The sequence below is a fragment of the Squalius cephalus genome, assembly GCF_949319135.1.
Source record: "Squalius cephalus genome assembly, chromosome: 5".
NCBI lineage: Eukaryota > Metazoa > Chordata > Actinopteri > Cypriniformes > Leuciscidae > Squalius > Squalius cephalus.
Window position 1 is genome coordinate 41482882 of NC_137126.1, and position 21220 is coordinate 41504101.

General features: G+C 36.3%; 1 protein-coding gene across 1 annotated transcript in view; it reads right to left on the reverse strand.

The window, feature by feature from the left end:
* Positions 1-17924, reverse strand: part of htr7c (5-hydroxytryptamine (serotonin) receptor 7c) — a 51679-nt gene extending 33755 nt beyond the window's left edge. Inside the window, exon 1 of the mRNA XM_079871690.1 lies at positions 17022-17924. Within this exon, the coding sequence (XP_079727816.1) occupies positions 17022-17482 (461 nt within the window). The 5' untranslated portion in view covers positions 17483-17924. The remainder of the gene's footprint in view (positions 1-17021) is intronic.
* Positions 17925-21220: the final 3296 nt, after the last annotated feature.

Here is a 21220-nt window from a genome sequence, read left to right on the forward strand (position 1 = left end):
TCCATATGAAGCACCACAAGTTCTTTTACAGGCATTTAATGTGTAGAAAAACTTCCTGACATTGAGTTCGGTGACATTTACAGCTAACGTTACCTTATTCACTTCCCATCACGCTACACCGGAGCTTCATTAAAAGCATACAAAAGCTTAGCAGGCTATCGGTTGTCATGGACATGTTACAAAAACTAAATAGACGTAAAAAGTCAAGTAACCTTGTATAATTTCATCTAAACTTTATTGTATATTTTACATGCACTTTTATAATTTGTTTACATTTTACTTCTTGTACCTTATATCACAAACAGTTGGAAGCCAAACACCACCATCAGCGCTTTGCCTGTTTATTGCCGCCAACCACTTGTTTCTCCGTTTTGTTTCTTTTGGGATACGGTATAAAGATATTCCTTTTGTATGATCACGTATCTGATCGCATCCAACTGCACAGCATCGCTCGCGCATGATAGGAATATTTCGCGACGAGCTGTAGTATCACTGTAGTTTATACTGTCTATGAGTATCACTGGCAGTTTAGCATTTTCTATTCCATCAAGATGGCTGCTCCAAATCACGCGAGATGTCCCTATAGGGCACAGCTGATTGGTTCCTAATGTATCAGTAGCCAATGAGCTTGCTGCTCAACCTTCAAATACCTAGTCAGCTTTTTCTGTTAGCAGTCTGCAGCGTGCTTTCAGAAACCCTCCACCTTCCCCAGTTCCACCTGTATAGATCTGCTACGGGTAATTCCATGTTCATATCCATTACCATGCTAAACACTCAAAGAGTTCTAATAGGCCTTTATCGAACGCCGGAAGTAGCCGCGAAAAATTGCTGAAGCAGTGTACTGCCTCTTCCGGTTATTGCGTTCACCATGGCTGTCTGTTAATTATCACTGGACTACTTCGCTCTCGCATCTCCCAAAAGTTTCTTTTTTTTTTTTTTTTTTTTTTTCTTGATTCCATTTTAATGGTTTAGTTAAATTGTTATAACCAATTATTTAAAATGTAATGATTTAAGCAAAACTTTCTTCAAAGGTTAAACCAAACGTTTATTTTGACGGGTTGCCGTGTAGACCTTTGAGTCTCTCTGTGTTTTATGATATGACATAGTTTTTCTCAAATGAAGCTAAAATGCTGATGAAGTGACTCTCAGAGCGGCTGTGTTGATGAAGTGCATTATGTCCTCATATATGCTGAAAACATTGCGAGCGTCGTGCGTGCCTCATTGTGTGTGTGGTAAATGAAACAGCGCGTCTGTGCCATTCATTCACGGAGACACGCAGAACATGCATGATTCCTATTTAAATAGTCTTTATGGTTTAAAATTGACAGACACTGGTCTATATCGCAATTTTATTTAAGTTTACTGACCTACTTTGCATCTAAAGGTAACTAAGTAACCACCGGAAGTGCGAGTACACTGCTTGGCGATTTCGAACGTTCCGAATGGCCTATGACAGAATTTACTTTGCTTGACATTTAAAGGTTATGTACAACAAAAATAACATATTTACAAATATACTGTTCTCAAAGTTAATAAAAAAAATAATAATTAAACAAACACACTTAGTTACTTATGAATTTTTTTTTTCTTTTTTTTTTTTTCAAATAAACATAGCAGCTTCAAAATTTGCACTTTCAGTATAGGTTTGGGTAATTTACTTTATTTTAGGCAGGGGAGACCAATTATCCTCACAGAATCAATTATGTAATAGCATTTAAAAAAAACTGGATAAGAGGGCAAATGATATCTTTCTCCAAGGAAGTACATTCATCCTTATTAAAGTAACTATGTAATTTCAGGTATGTGTCATGGGGGAAAGTGAAAATGATTAAATCCATAGATTAAATAAACAATGGAGAAAAATGTGAATCATGGGGTCTTTAGTGAGAGATCACTGGACTTTTCCAAGTAAAACTTGATTAGATAGAATCTATATGTCTCATTCTCACCTAATTTAGACCCTGTTGAATGAAAAGAGACTCATACCTTCTTTATAAATCAGAACTGTTTTGATAAATGAACTTTTTTCCAGAATAATTTTTCTGTATATGTGAACAGACAATACTTTCTGCTGTTTTCTGAGCAAAATGTTTACCCTTAATTTCAGATGCTATGAGCATGTAGAGAAAACTGCATTAAAAAGAAGAAACTCGTCGTATTTGACAGTTCTAACAATTAATGAGCCTGAATATTCATCATAGACCGCCACTGTGTTGTGCAATAATGTTGCAAAATTCTCTCAAATGAAATGCAGAACATCTACAAAGGATTTTTTTTTTTTTTTTCAGGGTGACTGAAATTCTCAGACATGCACAAATAATGGCTTTTGGGATGGTTTACGCCTCATATACCATGTGAAAGATCACAGTTTATTGATCCGTGTCAAATCATTTTAATCGAGATAAGATGGTGGGCCGATGTGTGAAAACTGTAAGCCTTCAGAATGATTTTCATTCGAAAAAATGAATCTAATCAAAATGCAGTTACTGAACTTTTAATGGAGTTTAGATGGAGCATGACGTGATGACACTCTCCTGTCAGTAACACTCCAAAATGCAAAGACATAATTTTAAGAGGTTAATTTATTTAAAAAACCTGAATATGGTAATGTGAAAATATATATGATTTAATAGCTTCTAGATAGATAGATCTATAAAAACGCCCATGAGACAGTAAAAAAAATCATGTGAGCCACAGAAGGTTCAATATCATCTGTCGAAAGGCAGTATGAGGATATCGCAAATTTTTTAAAGCAACCCTTAGAGATTTTGGTGTTTGTTAACTTGGACTGGAAAGGCAACTGATTCCGGTAACACTTTATTTTGATGGTCCCTTTTGAACATTCTGTTGACTATAAGAAACTTTGCAACTACATGTCAGCTAACTCTCATTAGAGTATTAGTAATATCTGCCAACACTTTATTTTGATGATCATCCAACAAACATTCAACTGACTATAAGTAACTTTGTAAGTACATGTCAACATATTCTAACCCTGACCCTACCAATCTACCAACACTCTACGAACACTCGAATGAGAGCTAGAAAACATGTAGGTGCAACGTTACTAATAGTCAACCGAATGTGTTAAAGGGACCGTCAAAATAAAGTGAAACCCTGATGCCACTTACAACAATGTCTTGAACAATGAGCAGAAACACTAACACAGTTAAATTAGTTAAAAATGTATGTGTGTGTGTGTGTATAGGAGTCAAATAAAAAATAAAAAACTCTAGATTTTTCTCTGATCATTTTCATCACACCATTATATTTGCTTCTTTATTATAGATGCCCCCATTTGCAGACTTATTTTGCAGTTGCAGAGAAACGTATGTACCAAAGAGTAAAAAGATTATTAACTACCTAGAGGATGTTATCATGATTCCCAAGGAAGTACATGTGTGAAAATTATATGAAAGTCATTTCCACCAAGTGGCCCACTATATATACCAGTTCCAGCCCAACTTGATATACAGCCCTACTTGAGGTATCTATGATGAACAAGCTAGTCAAATGGCACCAGCTCATCAAGCAAAATATTTTGCATACAAAAACAGGTTCATTATCTATTGTCAGTAGTGTAGATATGTATGAAGCAAAGTTCACATAAGTCATTTTCAAACCGAGCAGCATTATGTTGGTCAGTGTGGCGAAATCTCATGAAGACAAGCAAAATCTTTTTTGCCCTCACACGAAACTCCCAATCGTGCGGATTCCTGCTGGAATGACTGGTTATGTGTCACTGACATTATTTCTGTAGTTTGTAAGCAATTTAAAAACTACTGTAACAGAGGAATCTAAATTATTTTCTGTGGTAACTGACAGGATCTGCAATAGTCTTTTCTTCCCTATTGTGACGTATATCCACGGATATACTAGTCCACGGATAAGTCTAAGCCTCCTTGAAAGCCAAATTTATAGTAAATACTGCAATATTAATTGCATTAACAAGCATTAATTGTCCATACATTTGGAATTCATGGTGAGTTTAAATGCATAGTCCACCCAAAAATGAACATTCTGTCATCAATTTCTCACCCTCATTATGTTCCAAAATGGTAAAATTTTCTTTTCTCTGCAAACCACAAAATGATAACTTTCCACACTCCTCTTTTCCATACAATGAAAAATGTTGACCAGGGAAAGTAAAAAAAAGATAAGAAAAAGCCCCCAACATGCAACTTTATTTTGCTTTTTGAAAGCTTGAAAGCGCCTGGTCACCATTCACTTCCATTGAAAGGAAAAGATTAAAAATTCTACTGAATGTTTTTGTGTTCCACAGCAAAAATAAAATCGCATGGGTTTGGAAGATGTAACAAAATAAAGGTGAGTACAAGATGATATTTCTATAAGAAAACTCCCTTTATTTTCTCTGTGGTGCTTATTCCCTTAACATCTACATCTGAAACCTCCTGTAAGTAACTGTATAAATTCTCAGCCTCCCTCCTGTGCGACAACTGTGTTAACCTCCCTTGTGCTTTTCTCACACTCTGCTCTAGCACACGCGGTTCCCCATACAGCTTGCTTTCGTTTCCCCGTCCTCCCAGAGGAATAAAGCATATTAAAACTTGTCATCATTCCTGGTTAGTGTATCTCATTCAAGATGATACTCACGCGTGTATGCTTGAGCGTGTGTACAGTACTGCAGGACTCCTGGCAGCACGTTAGAAATGTGCAATACTCTTAAGTGATTGTATAAAAAAAGTATTAGTGTGAAATTCACAATAACAGTTCCTCCTGTCCTTTCCCCTCCTGGAGAAATCGGTGACGGTCGGAAACACCTCGGACTACACTGAAAGGTGTGACTCAAAATGTCAGGCGCATCTCAGGGGAGTTTTACCTCAGAGCGACGTCTCTCCGGGCCTCAGATTGCGCGGCGGTGCTGCTCAGGAGAGCAGAAACAGTGTCGTATGCTACTAAGACTCAAGGAGAGTAGTCACAAGAACACTAGAGACCTGAGGCTAGTTCCTGGGCCAATGGGAAAACCTGCTTTTTGAACCTGAACTGTATCTGTGTCCATTTCTATTTCTAAATTCTAGAAGACAGCCAGACCGTGTGTGTCTTATTTGCAATTTTAATGCGAATCTGTCCCTTCCCATCTCCATGCGCAGCATTCCCCTGTCCAGCATATATGAGGCTATTTTTTTCTTGCACAAAGGACAGAGTTACTGCGGCTAAGAGGATAGACTCCCTCCACTTACCCTGAAGTTTAAATATTAATGTCACTCCCGTGAATAATTGATGTCACAATTTATTAATCTCAACAGGAACACCAGACCTAAAGTAACCAAGAAAATAAAAAGAGACACTGAGGGAAGTTTTAACCATTTCACAGATAAAAAGGGTGTATACAAAGAGTCAGTGTTAAAGGGATAGTTCACCCAAAAATGAAAATTCTGTCAGTAATTACTCACCCTCATGTTGTTCCAACCCCGTAAGACCTTCGTTAATCTTCGGAACACAAATTAAGATATTTTTGATTAAATCTGAGAGTTGTCTAACTCCTCCATAGGCTTCTAAGGGACTGAAACTTGCTGGCCCAGAAAATGTATTAAAGACATCGTTAATATAGTCCAAGTGACTCCAGTGGCTCGATCTTAAGTTTATAAAGCGACGAGAATACTTTTTGTGTGCAAAAACAAACAAAAATAACGACTTTATTCCACTTTTCATTTCCTTCTCTCTGGGCCTCGGGTCTTTTCACGTAGTGTTTAAGCGTAGCGCGTCTGTGTTGCACGTCACCACGTAGGCTCACTATTGGCCGCCGCTGGTCATGTGTGATACGTGGTGATGTACAACACAGACGCGCTACGCTTAAACACTACGTGAAAAGACCCGAGGCCCAGAGAGAAGGAAATGAAAAGTGGAATAAAGTCGTTATTTTTGTTTGTTTTTGCGCACAAAAAGTATTCTCGTCGCTTTATAAACTTAAGATCGAGCCACTGGAGTCACTTGGACTATATTAACGATGTCTTTAATACATTTTCTGGGCCAGCAAGTTTCAGTCCCTTAGAAGCCTATGGGGGAGTTAGACAACTCTCAGATTTAATCAAAAATATCTTAATTTGTGTTCCGAAGATGAACGAATGTCTTACGGGGTTGGAACAACATGAGGGTGAGTAATTACTGACAGAATTTTCATTTTTGGGTGAACTATCCCTTTAAGGCTGCAGTAACTAAAGTCCTACATTCACAAGAGGATTAAATTCAGTTTGGTGTTATTTATAAAGTGCTTTTTTTTCCCACAAATCAAAAAAAATAGTTCCAAAGAATATATGTAGTCACATTAGCAAACCTTCAAAGAATATAGTCACATTAGCAAACCTTCAGAAAAATTTCACTGGCAAAGTAGGTCCATTATCCATTGTCAATGGCACTGCAAGCAGCTTTTTATTGGTAAACGAGTAGAATTCGCATGTGAACATTTCCACAAACTTAAAATCGATGTGAAATCCACATGGGATTTTGTTTTTTGAATAAATGGCCTTTCACTTGGATTCTGCGTTTCAGTCACAAAATTTCACCATACAAAGTAACTCTTGTGTGGGGATCTTTCAGTGGCCCTTCTGCAGGTTACATCAACACGCCAGTAGATGGCAACAAGTGACTCTCTTTATGAGCGAGTCTACGGCCCTATCATAAGGCGCAGTGTAGCACCAGGCAAGTTTTTTTTCTAGTCTCAGACCGACGCAGTTATCATTTTCACGTCCTGTGCCACGTTGTTTAAATAGCAAATATATTGGCGCCCATGGGCGTGCTGGTCTGAAAACGAGGTGTGTTCAGGCGTATTGTTGGCTCGTTGCTATTTTGAGGCAACTGAAATATTTTTTTTGTTATTTAAAGAGCGCGTTAGTAATGTGCACCTATAGGCGGGTCCACAACAAGCGTACACTCTGCTTATTACACACACAGGGCAGCACACAAACATGCCAAATATTAAAAATAAAAGGATTACAATGTAAAAGATTAATATTGTGTAAATAAAGATATGGTGGAATCAGGCTTGTCCCGTAGATGGTCTGCTTGCGCGCTTTAACCTCGCACACAAGCAGATCCGTTTGCGCTCTGGAGATGCGTTCAGTCTTTCCGCTTGCAAATTCAGCCATGAGCGCAACTGGCTTTTAAAGAGAATGGGAAATTACACTCTGATTGGTTTATTGCACGTTATGTCCAAAACATACCCATTACTCATTAAGAGAATAGGGACAACCCTTTTTTCTTGTCCTTGTGGGGATATTTTTTGGTCACCATGAGGAAAAGAGCTTATAAATATACTGTGTACAAAATTCAAGACAAGATGAACCATGGTGGTATTGTAAATGCAAATGCATGCTATTTCTATTTTTAATGTATCCTCTTCAATAATGCAACAAGTGTGATACTTGATTTTTGAAGTGCCAAGCATTCACATTAGCACATTACATGAACATTACCCAGTCACATTAACATGAACATCATGAGAAAAGCCAAGGGCTACTTCCTGTTGTCTTTGTGCCTTTCCGTCAAACCCAAAGCTGTGTGGCTTCTCAATACTTTATACCAGCAGCAAACATTACATTCACTAACACTTAAACCTATAACACGTTTTCATCACTGTCACCCTGAGATGAAACTATATGCCCATAAATAAGAGACAAGTCTGCTGTTTTAGTAAGATGGATAACTTGCTTGAGCTCACTCATGGACAACTTAATGTGGTACACTCTAAAAAAATGCTGGGTTGTTTGTTTCAACCCATGTTTGGGTCAAATATGGATAAAAATAAATAAATAAATTAAACCAATGGCCCACGTTTGACCCAAACATGCATGGGTTGAAACAAGAGTGTAAATTAGAGTGTATTTGTGGGTTGTGAATGAGGGTGATGTGTCTTTAACATTGGAGAAATAATGATGATTTATTTAATTGAGATACAAGCCCATTAGAGAAACATTTGGCCCTTTCCTTTTATGATTGTTAATTTCTTTATCAGTTTCCATAAATGAAAAATAGTGTATATTTATCTGCCTTATTTAGTGATAGGTATGTAGATTTAAGTAGATTTCAATGAATGTTAAAGTTTTTTTTGCAATATTTTGAATACGTTGAGTGACCAGATATGCGTAAATAGTTTGATTTGATTTCATGTTGATTTTAAAATCCGACATAAACCCTTGTGATCTTATCAGCCTGAATTCTCAATCGTTTTTTTTTTCTCCTGCTATTTTCCCTTTGTGTTGAAAGGTCTTTTCTCGATGCTGAATGGCTTCAATCTCTAGAGCCTGTTGGTCTGTGAATGATTGTCCAGTAGATGGAAAGAATTGTTCCTTCTGTGAAGAGCCTTCTTGTTGGAAACACCTCAAGATTTTGATCTAGTAAATGGTCCTTTAAAGCTAGGGTAGGTAAGATTTTTCTAAAAAAAAAAAACATTCCAAATTTGTTTAAACTGTCTTTATATACCAATTAGTGGTGGCCCGTTATCGACTCTTATCGCGCGATAAAAAAAATATCGCCGTTAATCTATTCCCCAAGTTGGGTTGGGAGATGGCTCTACACAAGCTATGATGACGCAATCTACCCGCGGCCGCGAGGTAAACCCGGCTGCAACGCATATTCGTCGTCATCTTAAGTAAACACGGCTGAAAGTGAAAGCTGCAACATCCATTATTTGGACTTGGTTCGGATTTAAGCCGTCCGACAAACACAACGGACGAACAACGGTTCGGTAAATTAACACACGACTAATCCGTTCACCTCAAATTCAAAACGAAACATGATATCACTGAATAGGCAGCGTGCGCGTATTATTCTCATTCCAATATATCTTAGTGGTGTAACGTTAACACATAATCTCTGTCTACGCCCGATTTTAAGAATCGTTGTTGTGTTTCTTTTTAACTGAAAAGACATCAGTTAGACAATATTATAACTTTAAATTTGGGGTTTCATAAGCTCAAAGCTATAATAAACATTAGACCTACTTAAGTCTCTGCAGCTAGTGTACTTAAATTTTATTTATCTGCAAAATTATGTTGTATACTTACAGTTTTGCACAATATATGTTCTCAAAACTACATACACCCTTTAAAAAAAATACATTTAGCAGTTGTTTAGCAGGGTCTGTGTAACCTGTTCTGAAATGGTTTTATTATAATATATATCGTTATCGCAAGAGGCTGCAATGTATATCACAATATGGATTTTAGGCCATATCGCCCATCCCTAATTGATAGCCTATAGTAGTTGATAATAACATAGGCCTATGTTGCCTACGGACGGTAACAGTACAGTAGTAACCTTTACAGTCTATGAGTAGAACAGCTTTCTCAAGCAGTTTGTGATGCATTGTGGAAACAGGAGATGAGCCCCTGGTCTAATGCGCCACCTGGCTTGAGAAACCCGTTCTCAAAGACTTACTTTTATAGTCATTATTTGGGTAGCACACATATTCTGAATGCCTTCGGCAGAATTCAAATGAGCCATTTTAATCTAGATTAATCTAGATTAATTTCAAAATTAATCTAGATTAATCTAGATTAAAAAAATTAATCTATGCCCACCTCTAATACCAATACATAATTAAAATGTAAGTACTCTGAAAAAGAAAGTATAAAAATCGAGTGTCTGTAGACCTCTCACGACTGTTGTAAACACAGCTCATTATTTCCATTCACTCCACCCCCTCCCTTCTGGGCTCCTTCTAAAGCCACGCCCCCAAAACACATGAACGCGCGACGCCAAACGCTCAGGCTCAGCTGAAGACGCATTTATTTACCTGAGACGAGTGGAGAGGAAGGAGCGCAGTGCATGCAGTGACATCATGTCAGAATCACATGTAATAAAATACCTAACTTTATCACTATGAATATAAACAAATATGATGGCTTTTAGTACTCACTATCAAGCTAGCATATCGATACTGGTAAAGTTTAAAATATATTTTGTTTGATTCGGTAACGAGCTATATTTATAAGGCAAAGCTAGGTTGTATTGATACACGTTTTTCCATTACCATCAGTTAAACTGTGATGAAGGTGAATTTCGTGTAAGAGTCATAACATATACGGTGTTTTGCATGTAAGAGTTTCCACTCTCTGATGAGGACTACAGGGCTGCCAACTTTTGAGTTTAGCTTGGAGTGAGATTTTTTTTTGGGGGGGGGGAATTTTATGAAGTTTAGTGACAACATGTTACAATGTTCACATTGTACAATGACTGGTAGGATACAGTTTTTATTATTGCTTGACAAAAATTTCAAGATTTCAATTCCATTCTTGTAATTTGATTCCGATTTTGATTCAATATTGACTAATTTGGATACATGTTTATTTTAAATTTTAATTTAAAAAATAATCTCACCTAATGCTGTAAACATAGAGGGCCCAATCTGCTGGTATTATTAAAGGTTAAAAATAACTAATTAAATTAAATATAATGCAGTTTTTGTTATAATAACAATTATTTAATGACATAAGTAAAAATATAATAAATATGTAATATAGTGCTCAGCAAAATCTCCTCTCTAGCTATTTTTTCTATTCAATTAACATGCTATGGTCATTAAATGGCTTTCCTGAGGTAAATGTAACGTTATGTGACTCCTGCTGTTATATTGACCTCTTTCCGTGGTTGAAAAACACTAATTGGTCGATATTATGTATACTTTCGTTAAGTTGTACTGCATCTTTAAATAAAAAAGTACCAGATGATCGGTTCACGTGCACTTGAACTGAGGCGCTCAGCGATCTGTCACGTCACATTTACAAGCGCCAAACGTATTTTTGTCTGAATTTCGTAATAAAATTGACGAAATCTAAGAGTTGAGAATTAGTTTAATATTAAAAGTAGCCTACCTCTTTGCTCCGCAATTTTTCTGTGCGTGAGAAAATGGACGTGTGGCGTGAGAGCGTGTGAAAAGTGTCAATTGCGTGAATCTCACGCTCAATGCGTGAGAGTTGGCAGCCCTGGGACTAACGTTACACTCCGGTGACAAGTACCGCATCGTCGGTTCGAGGACAGGTCCACTCCGGGGTCGAGGGCGAAGCAGAGGAGGTCGTTCAAGAGTGCGGGCAGGGTCCGAGGAAGTAGTTTAGCAAAGTAGCAAAGCTGGCATTGGTACTTTTTGCTGCATTTTCTCAGCCATTGTGCCGCAAACTCCTGCTTACTCGGTGTAGTGAGCTGAATATTTCCGGGAACGGTGACATGTGATGAGTGCACGCAGGGCTGTGCACGCAGTGGTGCTCGGGCACGAGACATGAAGGCATCTGATTGGTTCTTTACATTCGCACCGAATGGCAGTGATTGGTCAGAGTTTTTACTGTCCTACAGCTGCTACAGAGGTCAGATTTTTTTCATTCCTTTTTCTGAACACATAATGTATTGACTACTATCAGAATGGAAGGACCATTTCACCCAGTATAAAAAAAATGTTTCTGAACAGGATTACCTACCCTACCTTTAAACGTACAGTATGTAATTTTTTTTCGCCGCTAGGGGTCGCTAACCTCTTACAATAACAAAGGCGTAGTTTGATGACGCAACATTTGCTAAGAATTATGGATCTTGTCGTCAACGTCAAGCCGACCGATCTAATAATGATGTTTTTATCATGACTGTGATATGAAGCAGGTCGGGATTGCTAAGAGACAGTTATCAGCTCCACACGCGACGCGAGTCCCGCGGATATAAAAGGAATATGGACATTTCATTCTACCGAACTAACGTTACACGCAAGTGCAGAATTACTTACAGGTCAGTTTATTAGACAAATTAAACTTGTGAGGTAACGCAGCGCTGTTTCACTTGGTCTAACATTACACTATCACACTAAACTGTATTTGAATGTGTTGAAATGTATGTGTTAGTTTGTCTGTATGAGACTAGCAGTAAGCTAGATCAACATTAGAATAACAAACAGATCATATTCTAACATTTTATCATTGTTGAACTATATAACATTGATTAGTTTTATGTAAATGTGCTCACCTGTTTAATAAAGTACATGTAGGAGCGGTCGAAGTCTCGGACGTGGAGCTCTCGGCATCTCGAAAACACCGCGCTGATATTGATTCTCGTTTTAGTTCTCCTTTTTTATCCAAAGTCTGCTTGCCATGGTCCATAATGTTTGAACGAAACAACAACAGCGTGCAAATAGACATTGCGAACTACACAGTTGTCCACGTCTGTCGCCTTGGTTACTATCAGAGGGCTCTGGTTGCTATGGCAGTACGAGCGGAAACCAGGGACAACGCGGATATGACGCCATTGACGGCGACAAAACGGAAATAAAGAAACGTGATGTGTCTTCGAATTAAATTACAAATTTCTCCTGGTTTGAAAGTTTTTGGAAAGAGTCGGGATAATGTAAGTACACAACTAAAAAAAATATATAACATAGATATAGCGATTTTTGCTATTTTTAAAGCAAAAAAGTTACATATTGTGCCTTTAAGAAGACCTGACTTTAAAGATGAATGAGGAAAAGGCACTACACTGTAAAAAATTAAACCGTGATTTTTACGGTAAAAAAACGGCAGCTGTGGTTGCCAGAACTTTACCGTCAAAAATACGATAGAAACGTTATTGGTTTTACAGACTTAACTTAAAATTTACAGTAATAAACCGTATTTTATTATCTGATATAATGTGAATTTACTGTCCTATTGAAGGGGTAAATTTAAAATTTACAGTAATAAACCGAATTTTATTATCTGATATAATGTGAATTTACCGTCCTATCTGTTTTGTACCATTGCAATACACTGATAACCACCAATCATAGCAGTGATGAGAGTCACATGATTAATCAAAGCTCATCACAAGCAGCTCTTCCACTAGAAAGTTAATACTAATATATAGAAGCTGCACAGTGTCATTCACACAAACATTAAACACCATCACGGTAACACACATGAAATTTTAAAAATGCAATAAACATTAATTTAACAACATTAAATGTAATATAAAACCCTAATGTACATAACTGATTAGAAAAAAGCTAAGAAAACTATGAAGAAACATAGTTATTTTAACAAAAATACATCAAATGTGAAGTGTCACACAGGGAATTGTGGGAATGACAATTTATGGTTTTTCACTGTAAATTATACAATGAGTTGTTCTTTTTCACTTTCAAAAATTGTAAATTTAACGGTATTTTACAGTAAAATTACATTAAATGTACCATTAGATCTATCACAGTTATGTACCGTATATAGTACGGAAACTTTCTGTTAACCAATTAACAGTTTTTCACTGTAGCATTTTTACAGTCTTTTACCGTTAAAATTACGATCATTTTTTAGTTTCACTTCCATTATTGAAATGAAATGTGAACTGAATCAAAGGTCAAAGCATTTGTCAAGTGTACTTGAACGCTGAGTTATAACAGTGAGTTTACAGGCACTTCAGTTCCTGTTTAGGTGCTGTTAACTCGTGGCTTCTCTGTCAAATTCATTTAAGAGCATAAAATTTGGGGAAATCAACCTTAAAAGGGCCAAGGTGCCATTTTTATTACATTATTCAACATAAGTTATATTAATGCTTTTCAAGTCAGCATTAAATCAAAACTGACTTGCTTCCCAGCTAACAAAAATATATTTTGCTAACGTTGCCATTAAGCTCCGAATGGCCTCTGAACATTCAAAACGTCCAGTTTTTAAACTGTGTGTTTTTTGTTTTTTTTTAATTCTTGGTTATGCAAACATTAAGGGAACCTTCCATTTTATCATTTTGCAAACATTATGGGAACATTACTTTTGAATGTTCTCTGAAGTAATAAAAACATTTAAAAGATGTTTTAGAAAAATGTTATGAACAATGTATAAATGGTTTTAACTTCGCAAAAACCTTGCCAGAACGTTAGCAAAAGTTCTGAGAACGTTCCCTGTTAGCTAGGTTGGAACTGAAACTATTTAGCTATTACAGTAAAGTCACTAAATAAAGGTTTGTGTCACATCATGGGAAAACAAATAGAAGCTACATTTATGCTAAGAAATATAGTCATATACAATGTCATTCAGGGGGATGTTATATCCAGGTACATTTTCTGATTAAATACTGGATCATTTTTTAATTAATAGCCAATCAGACTGTGCAGGATGGGTAATCTCATCACCAATGGCTGCTGCTACACAATCTTCATTTAATAAAACCTGATCAGAGCAACCTGATGGATCACACCTTAGTCTCAATAACAAAAAAGCACTAAGCACCTCCTGTCTATGTTCCTGGTCCTCACAAAAAAATGGCAATACTAAAATATGCAATAACTTCACATTAGATTTTTTCAAACAGAAACGTCATACGAGACAAGGTTTGTTTATAAAACCTTCAAGTGCTTGTTGAAAGAAAATGATCCTCTGGTATGTACGTGTATAGATTAAAGTGTCTACTAAGCGATAGCAGACGTAATGTGCTGAAAAAAAAAAAAAAAAAAAAGGATGTGTGCGTCACAAAAATAAAGAGACAGAGGAGTGTTTCCAAACACATTTTGTGCTTTCCATCTCAACCTTGGATACTATATAAATGTCCATACTTTTGATACATTTCTGATCAAATTTAAATAATATATTTATAAACATGAATTTATAGTCTTATCAAATTTCACCACTGTAGCTCATTTCTAATTGGTTAAATTGAGGATGGTTAAACCTACATCACAATAGATGGTCATCTTTAAATAAGACAGCTTTCCAATGATAATTTATAGATTTTTCAATGCAGTTGTTTAAATAAACAACCTGAGCTTCCAGACCAAAAGATAAAGCAGCAAAGTTCAAAACCCCAAGGTACTGCCTGACATGCTATATTCCTTCCCTATTGACTTTACTGTCATAGAAAAACAGTTGATGTGTTCATCTGGAAAGCAGCACCTTTTAAACTAAATATTAACGGCCACTCTGACACATAGATCAATGACTAACTTAATTAACTATTCAATCAGATAACAGTTTACTACAGCCACACAGTATGTGAAAGTGAAAACGGCAAAATGAATACACCACATATTATTTTTATTTATTTTTCCAGCACAACCCATTCTGTTAGTGAGCTTCACTACAGAAATAGATTCTTGGACCCAAAGGACACTGGCTCCTCGGATGTGTCAAACGAAATCAGGGTCTTTCAGCGACCCCCTCGTGATGTCACATAGGAGACTGGCTGCAGGTGTATTGACCCTATTCTCAGTCTGGAGTGGAGGAATGATGTCCGACATGGACACAGAGTTGTCAGTATTAATTTCTGCTGTACAGTGGACACGTCCAGAGAGTTGCCTTGACATTCGAGAGAAGGAAGTTGCCATTGCGGTTTAGTACTGACTGATGCTTATTTATCTGAGGACTAATATTAAATGAGCAACAACGTGGACCATTTATGATTGGATGGGTAGCTGACATAACATGAGTGCAGTGACACTGACATCAGTGCCCTGCAGCATTTTTCTAATATTTGTATAAAAATGATAAATGCCATTGTATGGGAATAAACATTTACAGACTATACACTCTTAAAAATAAAGGTTGCAATAGAGGGTTTTTGCAGTGATGCCATTAATAAGAACCTTTATTTTTAAAGAGTGTATGAAATATTTTTACTTTAACAAATTCAGTTGTAAAGTGCTAAAAGCTAAATGGTGTATAAAATGGTGGAAAATCTACAAGAAATTACCAGTTACAGCATCTTAAACTATTGGCCTAATTTCTTTAATGAATTTAGGACACTTTTTTGCCTTTGAGATGACTGGGAAAAAGTGTCCCAATCAACCTGAATTCGCCCCTATACAGTGGGGTCCAGTCTGTGGCTTCCAATGAATCACAAGATGCTCTTTGAAACATTCTCAAATCATTTTGATTTGAAAATATCAGGATTTACACAAACTTGTGGAGTTCATGCAGCATGATTAATATATATTTAATACAAATAAAATAAAACAGAAATTCACCAGTGATATTTTGTATACACCTAAGCTTAATATATACATATATATATATATATATATATATATATATATATATATATATATATATATATATATATATATATATATATATAGTACCAGTCAAAAGTTTAATGTTTTTTAAAGAAGTCTCTTATGCTCATCAATCCTGCATTTATTTGATAAAAAATACAGAAAAAAATGGTTTTATATTATTATGTTAAAATAAAATTTATTTCTGTGATGCAAAGCTGAACATCAGCCATTACTCCAGTCTTCAGTGTACATGATACTTCAGAAATCATATGCTGATTTGATACTCAGTTATTATCAATGTTGGAAACAGTTGTGCTGCTTAATATTTTTTGGGAACCTGTGAAACACCTACTTTTTTCAGGATTCATCGATGAATAAAAAGTTAAATAGAACAACATTTATTCAAAATGGAACTGACCCTATTACTGACTCCAAACCTATGAACGGTAAGTTGTTACAAAAGTTTTCTATTTTAAATAAATGCTGTTTTTTTTTTTACTTTTTCAAAGAATCCTGAAAAAAAGTATCACAGGTTATAAAAAAATATTATGCAGCACAACTGTTTCCAGCATTGATAATGAATTTGCATAATTAGAATGATTTCTGAAGGATCATGTGACACTGAAGACTGGAGTAATGGCTGCTGAAAATTCTGCTTTGCATCACAGAAATAAATTATATATAAAGTATATTAAAATAGAAAACCATTATTTTAAATTGAAATAAAATTTCACATTAGGCCTACTCTTTTTCCTGTATTTTTGATCAAATAAATGCAGGCTTGATGAACCTAAGAGACTTTTTTCAAAAACATAAAAAATAGTAATGTTTCCAAAATGTTCACCAGTACACACACACACACAGTTACCCTGTTGATTAATAAAACATTTTGCATGAACATCTTGTTGTTATAAAACTGATGCTAAATAACCAAATGGGTTGAAGGTTCAACCTCCTAAACAGGTTGCTTCATACCATCACTTGCTCCAAGAGGATTGTCCCTGTGAAAAAAAGTCACTTTGACTTTTAAGCGTCCCTTAAATGGCTTAAGAACCCAAAGTACACTCACCTGTCCACACTGATCACGCACAGCGTCATGATGGATGCAGTGCAGCACATCACATCCATAGCGATGAAGATATTACAGAAGACCTCTCCAAAAAGCCACTTTCCTCCAGTGAGGTCCGTCACGATCACGAATGGCATCACCACAATAGCCACGGAGAGATCCGCCACGGCCAGCGACACCAGCAGATAGTTGGACGGCTGTCTGAGCTTTTTAACGACGCACACCGCGATCACCACCAACATATTTCCAATCACCGTCACGGTGGTGATGATGGTCAGCATGATTCCGATAATAATCTTCTCCGCTGAGGTGAAATCGAGCAGTTGTTCCCCGCAGGAATTGTTCCACATGGCCATTGAGATGTTGTAGAATAAGTGTGAGGAACCATTGAGAACTTCCGACGCGACTTCAGGGTGAGTGAACGAGAAGAAATCTAGTGCGCCCGATGAGTTGAACATCATCCCTGCGCCTGATGATGAAGAGCTCGCCAAGAGTGCGCTCCGTCCGCCAAACGCATGCTGAAGCGAGCGCAGATCTGGGGTGTCTTCCAGCTCTCCAAAAGAAAAAGAAAAAACAAGACAAATCGCACGGAAAGAAAAACTTAAATAAACGGGGCGAGAGAAGACAATCGCTTGGTTTGGCTGATAATAATGTGCGCGTTGAGGCTACAGTCCTTGACTTGATGGAATTGACAGTTCGGTTCTTCATGCGAGGAAGTGTGTGAGAATTGCGCACTCTAGTAGGTTAAACGAGTAACTTTCTCATCAAAGGGAAGCGGAAGGTCTCAGCTCCACCTACACGAAGATGTGTTTTTTTTTTTCTTGCTTCTATTTCGGTTGAAAGTAGCTTACACTGTTTTTAAATGATCTGCACCTCTCTCATTTCAGTTCTCCGGCGTTTCACTATCAGGTCTGTTGTATGTCCTGTTTTGTAGCCTTGCTGCTCTAAAGGATAACATCTTATATTGCGTTATGCTGTTTTTTTTGTTTTTTTGTTTTTTGCACATTCGATTATATATGGACTGGAAAGGGGAAAATAAATAATAAAATGACTTATTTGACAGATAGGCCTATAACTAAAATACAGTAGCCTATAGGCTACACCTTCCTCTCTGACAGACCAAAGCTCTGTTTACAGCGACAATCATTTTCAATAAAAGAAAAACTGGCGACTGCCATGAGCGACTGCGATCCTTTGCAATGTGGGCGTGTCCACTAAATATAGCCTATTAATTTTATGCAAATATACAACATCAAATACGAAGCGACTTAATACAACAACAGCTGGAGAGTGCAGACAGTGGAGCTTGATTAAGATGGTAAACTAATAATAATTATATATATGATTATGAATATGAATAATAATAGGCCTATGAATAATAATAATAATAATAATAATAATAACAGGACAACTATTTTAAACCAATTAGAAAACTTAACCAGAATTTCTGTCTGTCAATGTTTGCTGTGGAGCTGGGTGGGGTTTTGGTGCTGAAGGGGTGAAGACTGACATGTTTGCCATTTTTTTAAAAAGCTTCGTATTTTTACAATGTTGGTAGTAGCCTATATAGGCTAAATTAACAGTATGTTCTCGTTCTTCATGTTACCTGCACCCAGATCTCCTGGTTTATTTGTCAGTTGGTTTGAGCCTGCAGTGCATTATGGGGGTTTTCCCTACTATTTTTCCCCTATATACGTCATAGCCATTATCTCTGTTTTCTCTCTCTGTTTTCTCTCTTTCGCCTTTCTACTGAATTTTTTTCAAGTTTTATTAAAAGCCCATCTTGCCAGTGCGAATCACCCCTTAGTTTGGTGAACAAAAAGGCTGGTTCAAACCCTGCAAGGGCTGATTCATGACCACTGACAGTGCCACTAAAAAGCCCCTTAAATCCAGGTTGCTTCAGGGGATATTGTCCATGATATAAGTGTACTGTAAGTCACTTTGGATAAACAGCCAGAAATAAAAATGCTTATCATTTTAGACTTTTCAGAACAACACGCGGAGCTCAGAGATAACAAAATCCCTGAAAAGCTGAACATTCAAAACCTATCAGATGAAATTCGACAGCTACAGTGACAGTGCTTGGAAGAAGAAAAGAAAAAAACAACCTATACTGTATGTGAATGGTGAGCACTCATCCTCATGGAGTTAAGTGGCATGAAAAATGAATCTAATGAAGCAGAGAACTCCACAGAATAGGACAGCATGTTCCCAGGCTTATGTGAAAAAGCCACCACCATCATCATCTTCTTCTTCTTCCTCATCATTGTTAAACAGGGGCAAGTCACCCCCAGAGCCTTATGCTAACTGAATGCATAATTTTTGTGACCAATTCTTTGGTTATGGGTAAAACTGGGTTTATGAATTAAAGCAGTATAGAAGCTGGGGCAGCTTTCAGAAGGTAAACTTTTGTACCTTATTTACCACTAAACTGTGTGTATTAGTGTCTTAAAGGCACATATTAGTACTTAAAGTGATATTACCTAAGATTTATAGACAGCTTTTGTGCCTTTTTTTGTGAGTGAATCTTTTAGATGCCATGGACCCCCAAATATGATCTTCCTGGTGCGAGGCCCCACATTCCTAAAGTTTAAAAGCCATATATTTTCATGTAAAGACCAAATGTATTGTCATATTCGTTAATTTCTTTATGTTACATTGTTCTGTTTGTTTGTTTGTTTTTACCATTGTGCATCTAGATATTATTTATTTATTATTTAGACCGATTATTTATTATTATTAATTAAATCAGTTTATTTTAATTTAATTTAATTTATAATTTATATTATAATTTATATTTTAATTTATTTATTTAAATGATTTATTTAGTTTAATAAAAAAAATTATTATGTATTTATTTGTAATTTTTTTTACACTGAGCTAGATGAGCTATAGGATTAGTTTTAGACTAAGTTCAACTTATTTCATGTTTGCTAGAAAGGTCAGTATTCCAGTAACAAGCCACCATGCCTTCTGTTTTTAAAGCTCAAGGTCAAACCTGGGTCAATGCTGCGAGAGAGCTGAAAGCCAAACAGCTGCTTTGACCCAGCATGCTCTCTGCTTCACTCAAGCCTCATTGTTTTTTTTGTTTTTTTTTCAGAGAAGCCTGACAAGCAGAGCACTGATGATGAATGTCAGCTTAAATTAAAAGTAATGACATTTATGATAAAGATAATAATTATGTTTTTTTTTTCTAAGGAGAGAATGAGATCAAGATAGCCTATATGTCTTATTATCATAATTATTATCACAGGCCTGACTCAAACCCGCATGAGCACCACATCAAAATCACATTTTGTTTGATTGAAGTTTAATTTAAATAACTAAATCTCTGAAGTATTTAAATGTGCACAAAGTTGTTCCTCGTTAAAATGTTTTACACATAAATTAATGAATAGAACATTTGAAAATGAAAATATGTTTCATTATGTTGTGCGCAAGTTTGCGGTGTGATACGAGAGACACAGTTACCCATCCAGATGAGTGTTTTAGCACTGCTGTTTATGATGGTGGATATTAGGAAATATCAGATCTCTGAATACCACATTTGACCAGTCAGAATACAAAAATATACAAGACAAGTCACAAATATGAAATACATATTTTTCCTATATGTTGCTTTTTTGCTTCACAACTCACTTCTGCTTGAACCTATAAATATAACATATATATATATATTTTTACCAGAACAGTTTTGAGCCTAGTTGAATACACCATAGAGACATTATCCTGAATTGCCCTTTTTGTGGATCAGCTGACCAACCTGACAATTTGGAATCATCCGGTAGAGTTACATTTTCTTCCAGTAGTTTTGTTCTCTCTGTAGACTTTTTTAATAATTAATTGAGATGTCTGATGAGCTCAAAGACTTGTTTGTTGCTGCATAATAAAACAGTGTTTACTCTACGTAGCTTGTGTCTTCACAATCACAGCATGCATGGTAAAGAATAAATGTATCACACAATCCTCTAAAGGCAGGAGACAAAAAAAAAAAAAAAAAAATCTTATGGCAGGAGGCAGGAGATGTTTGACTTAATGGGCTTTCTCATAATAACACTGATGGATACAAACTGGCAATCCACATGCATAAGTGAAAAATCCTGACTGCGAAGCGAATCAAACTTTTCACAAAGTAAGAAATGTGGCAGCAATAGACTGTTTGTGGTATGACAATAAATATTTACTAGGGAGTTCATTTG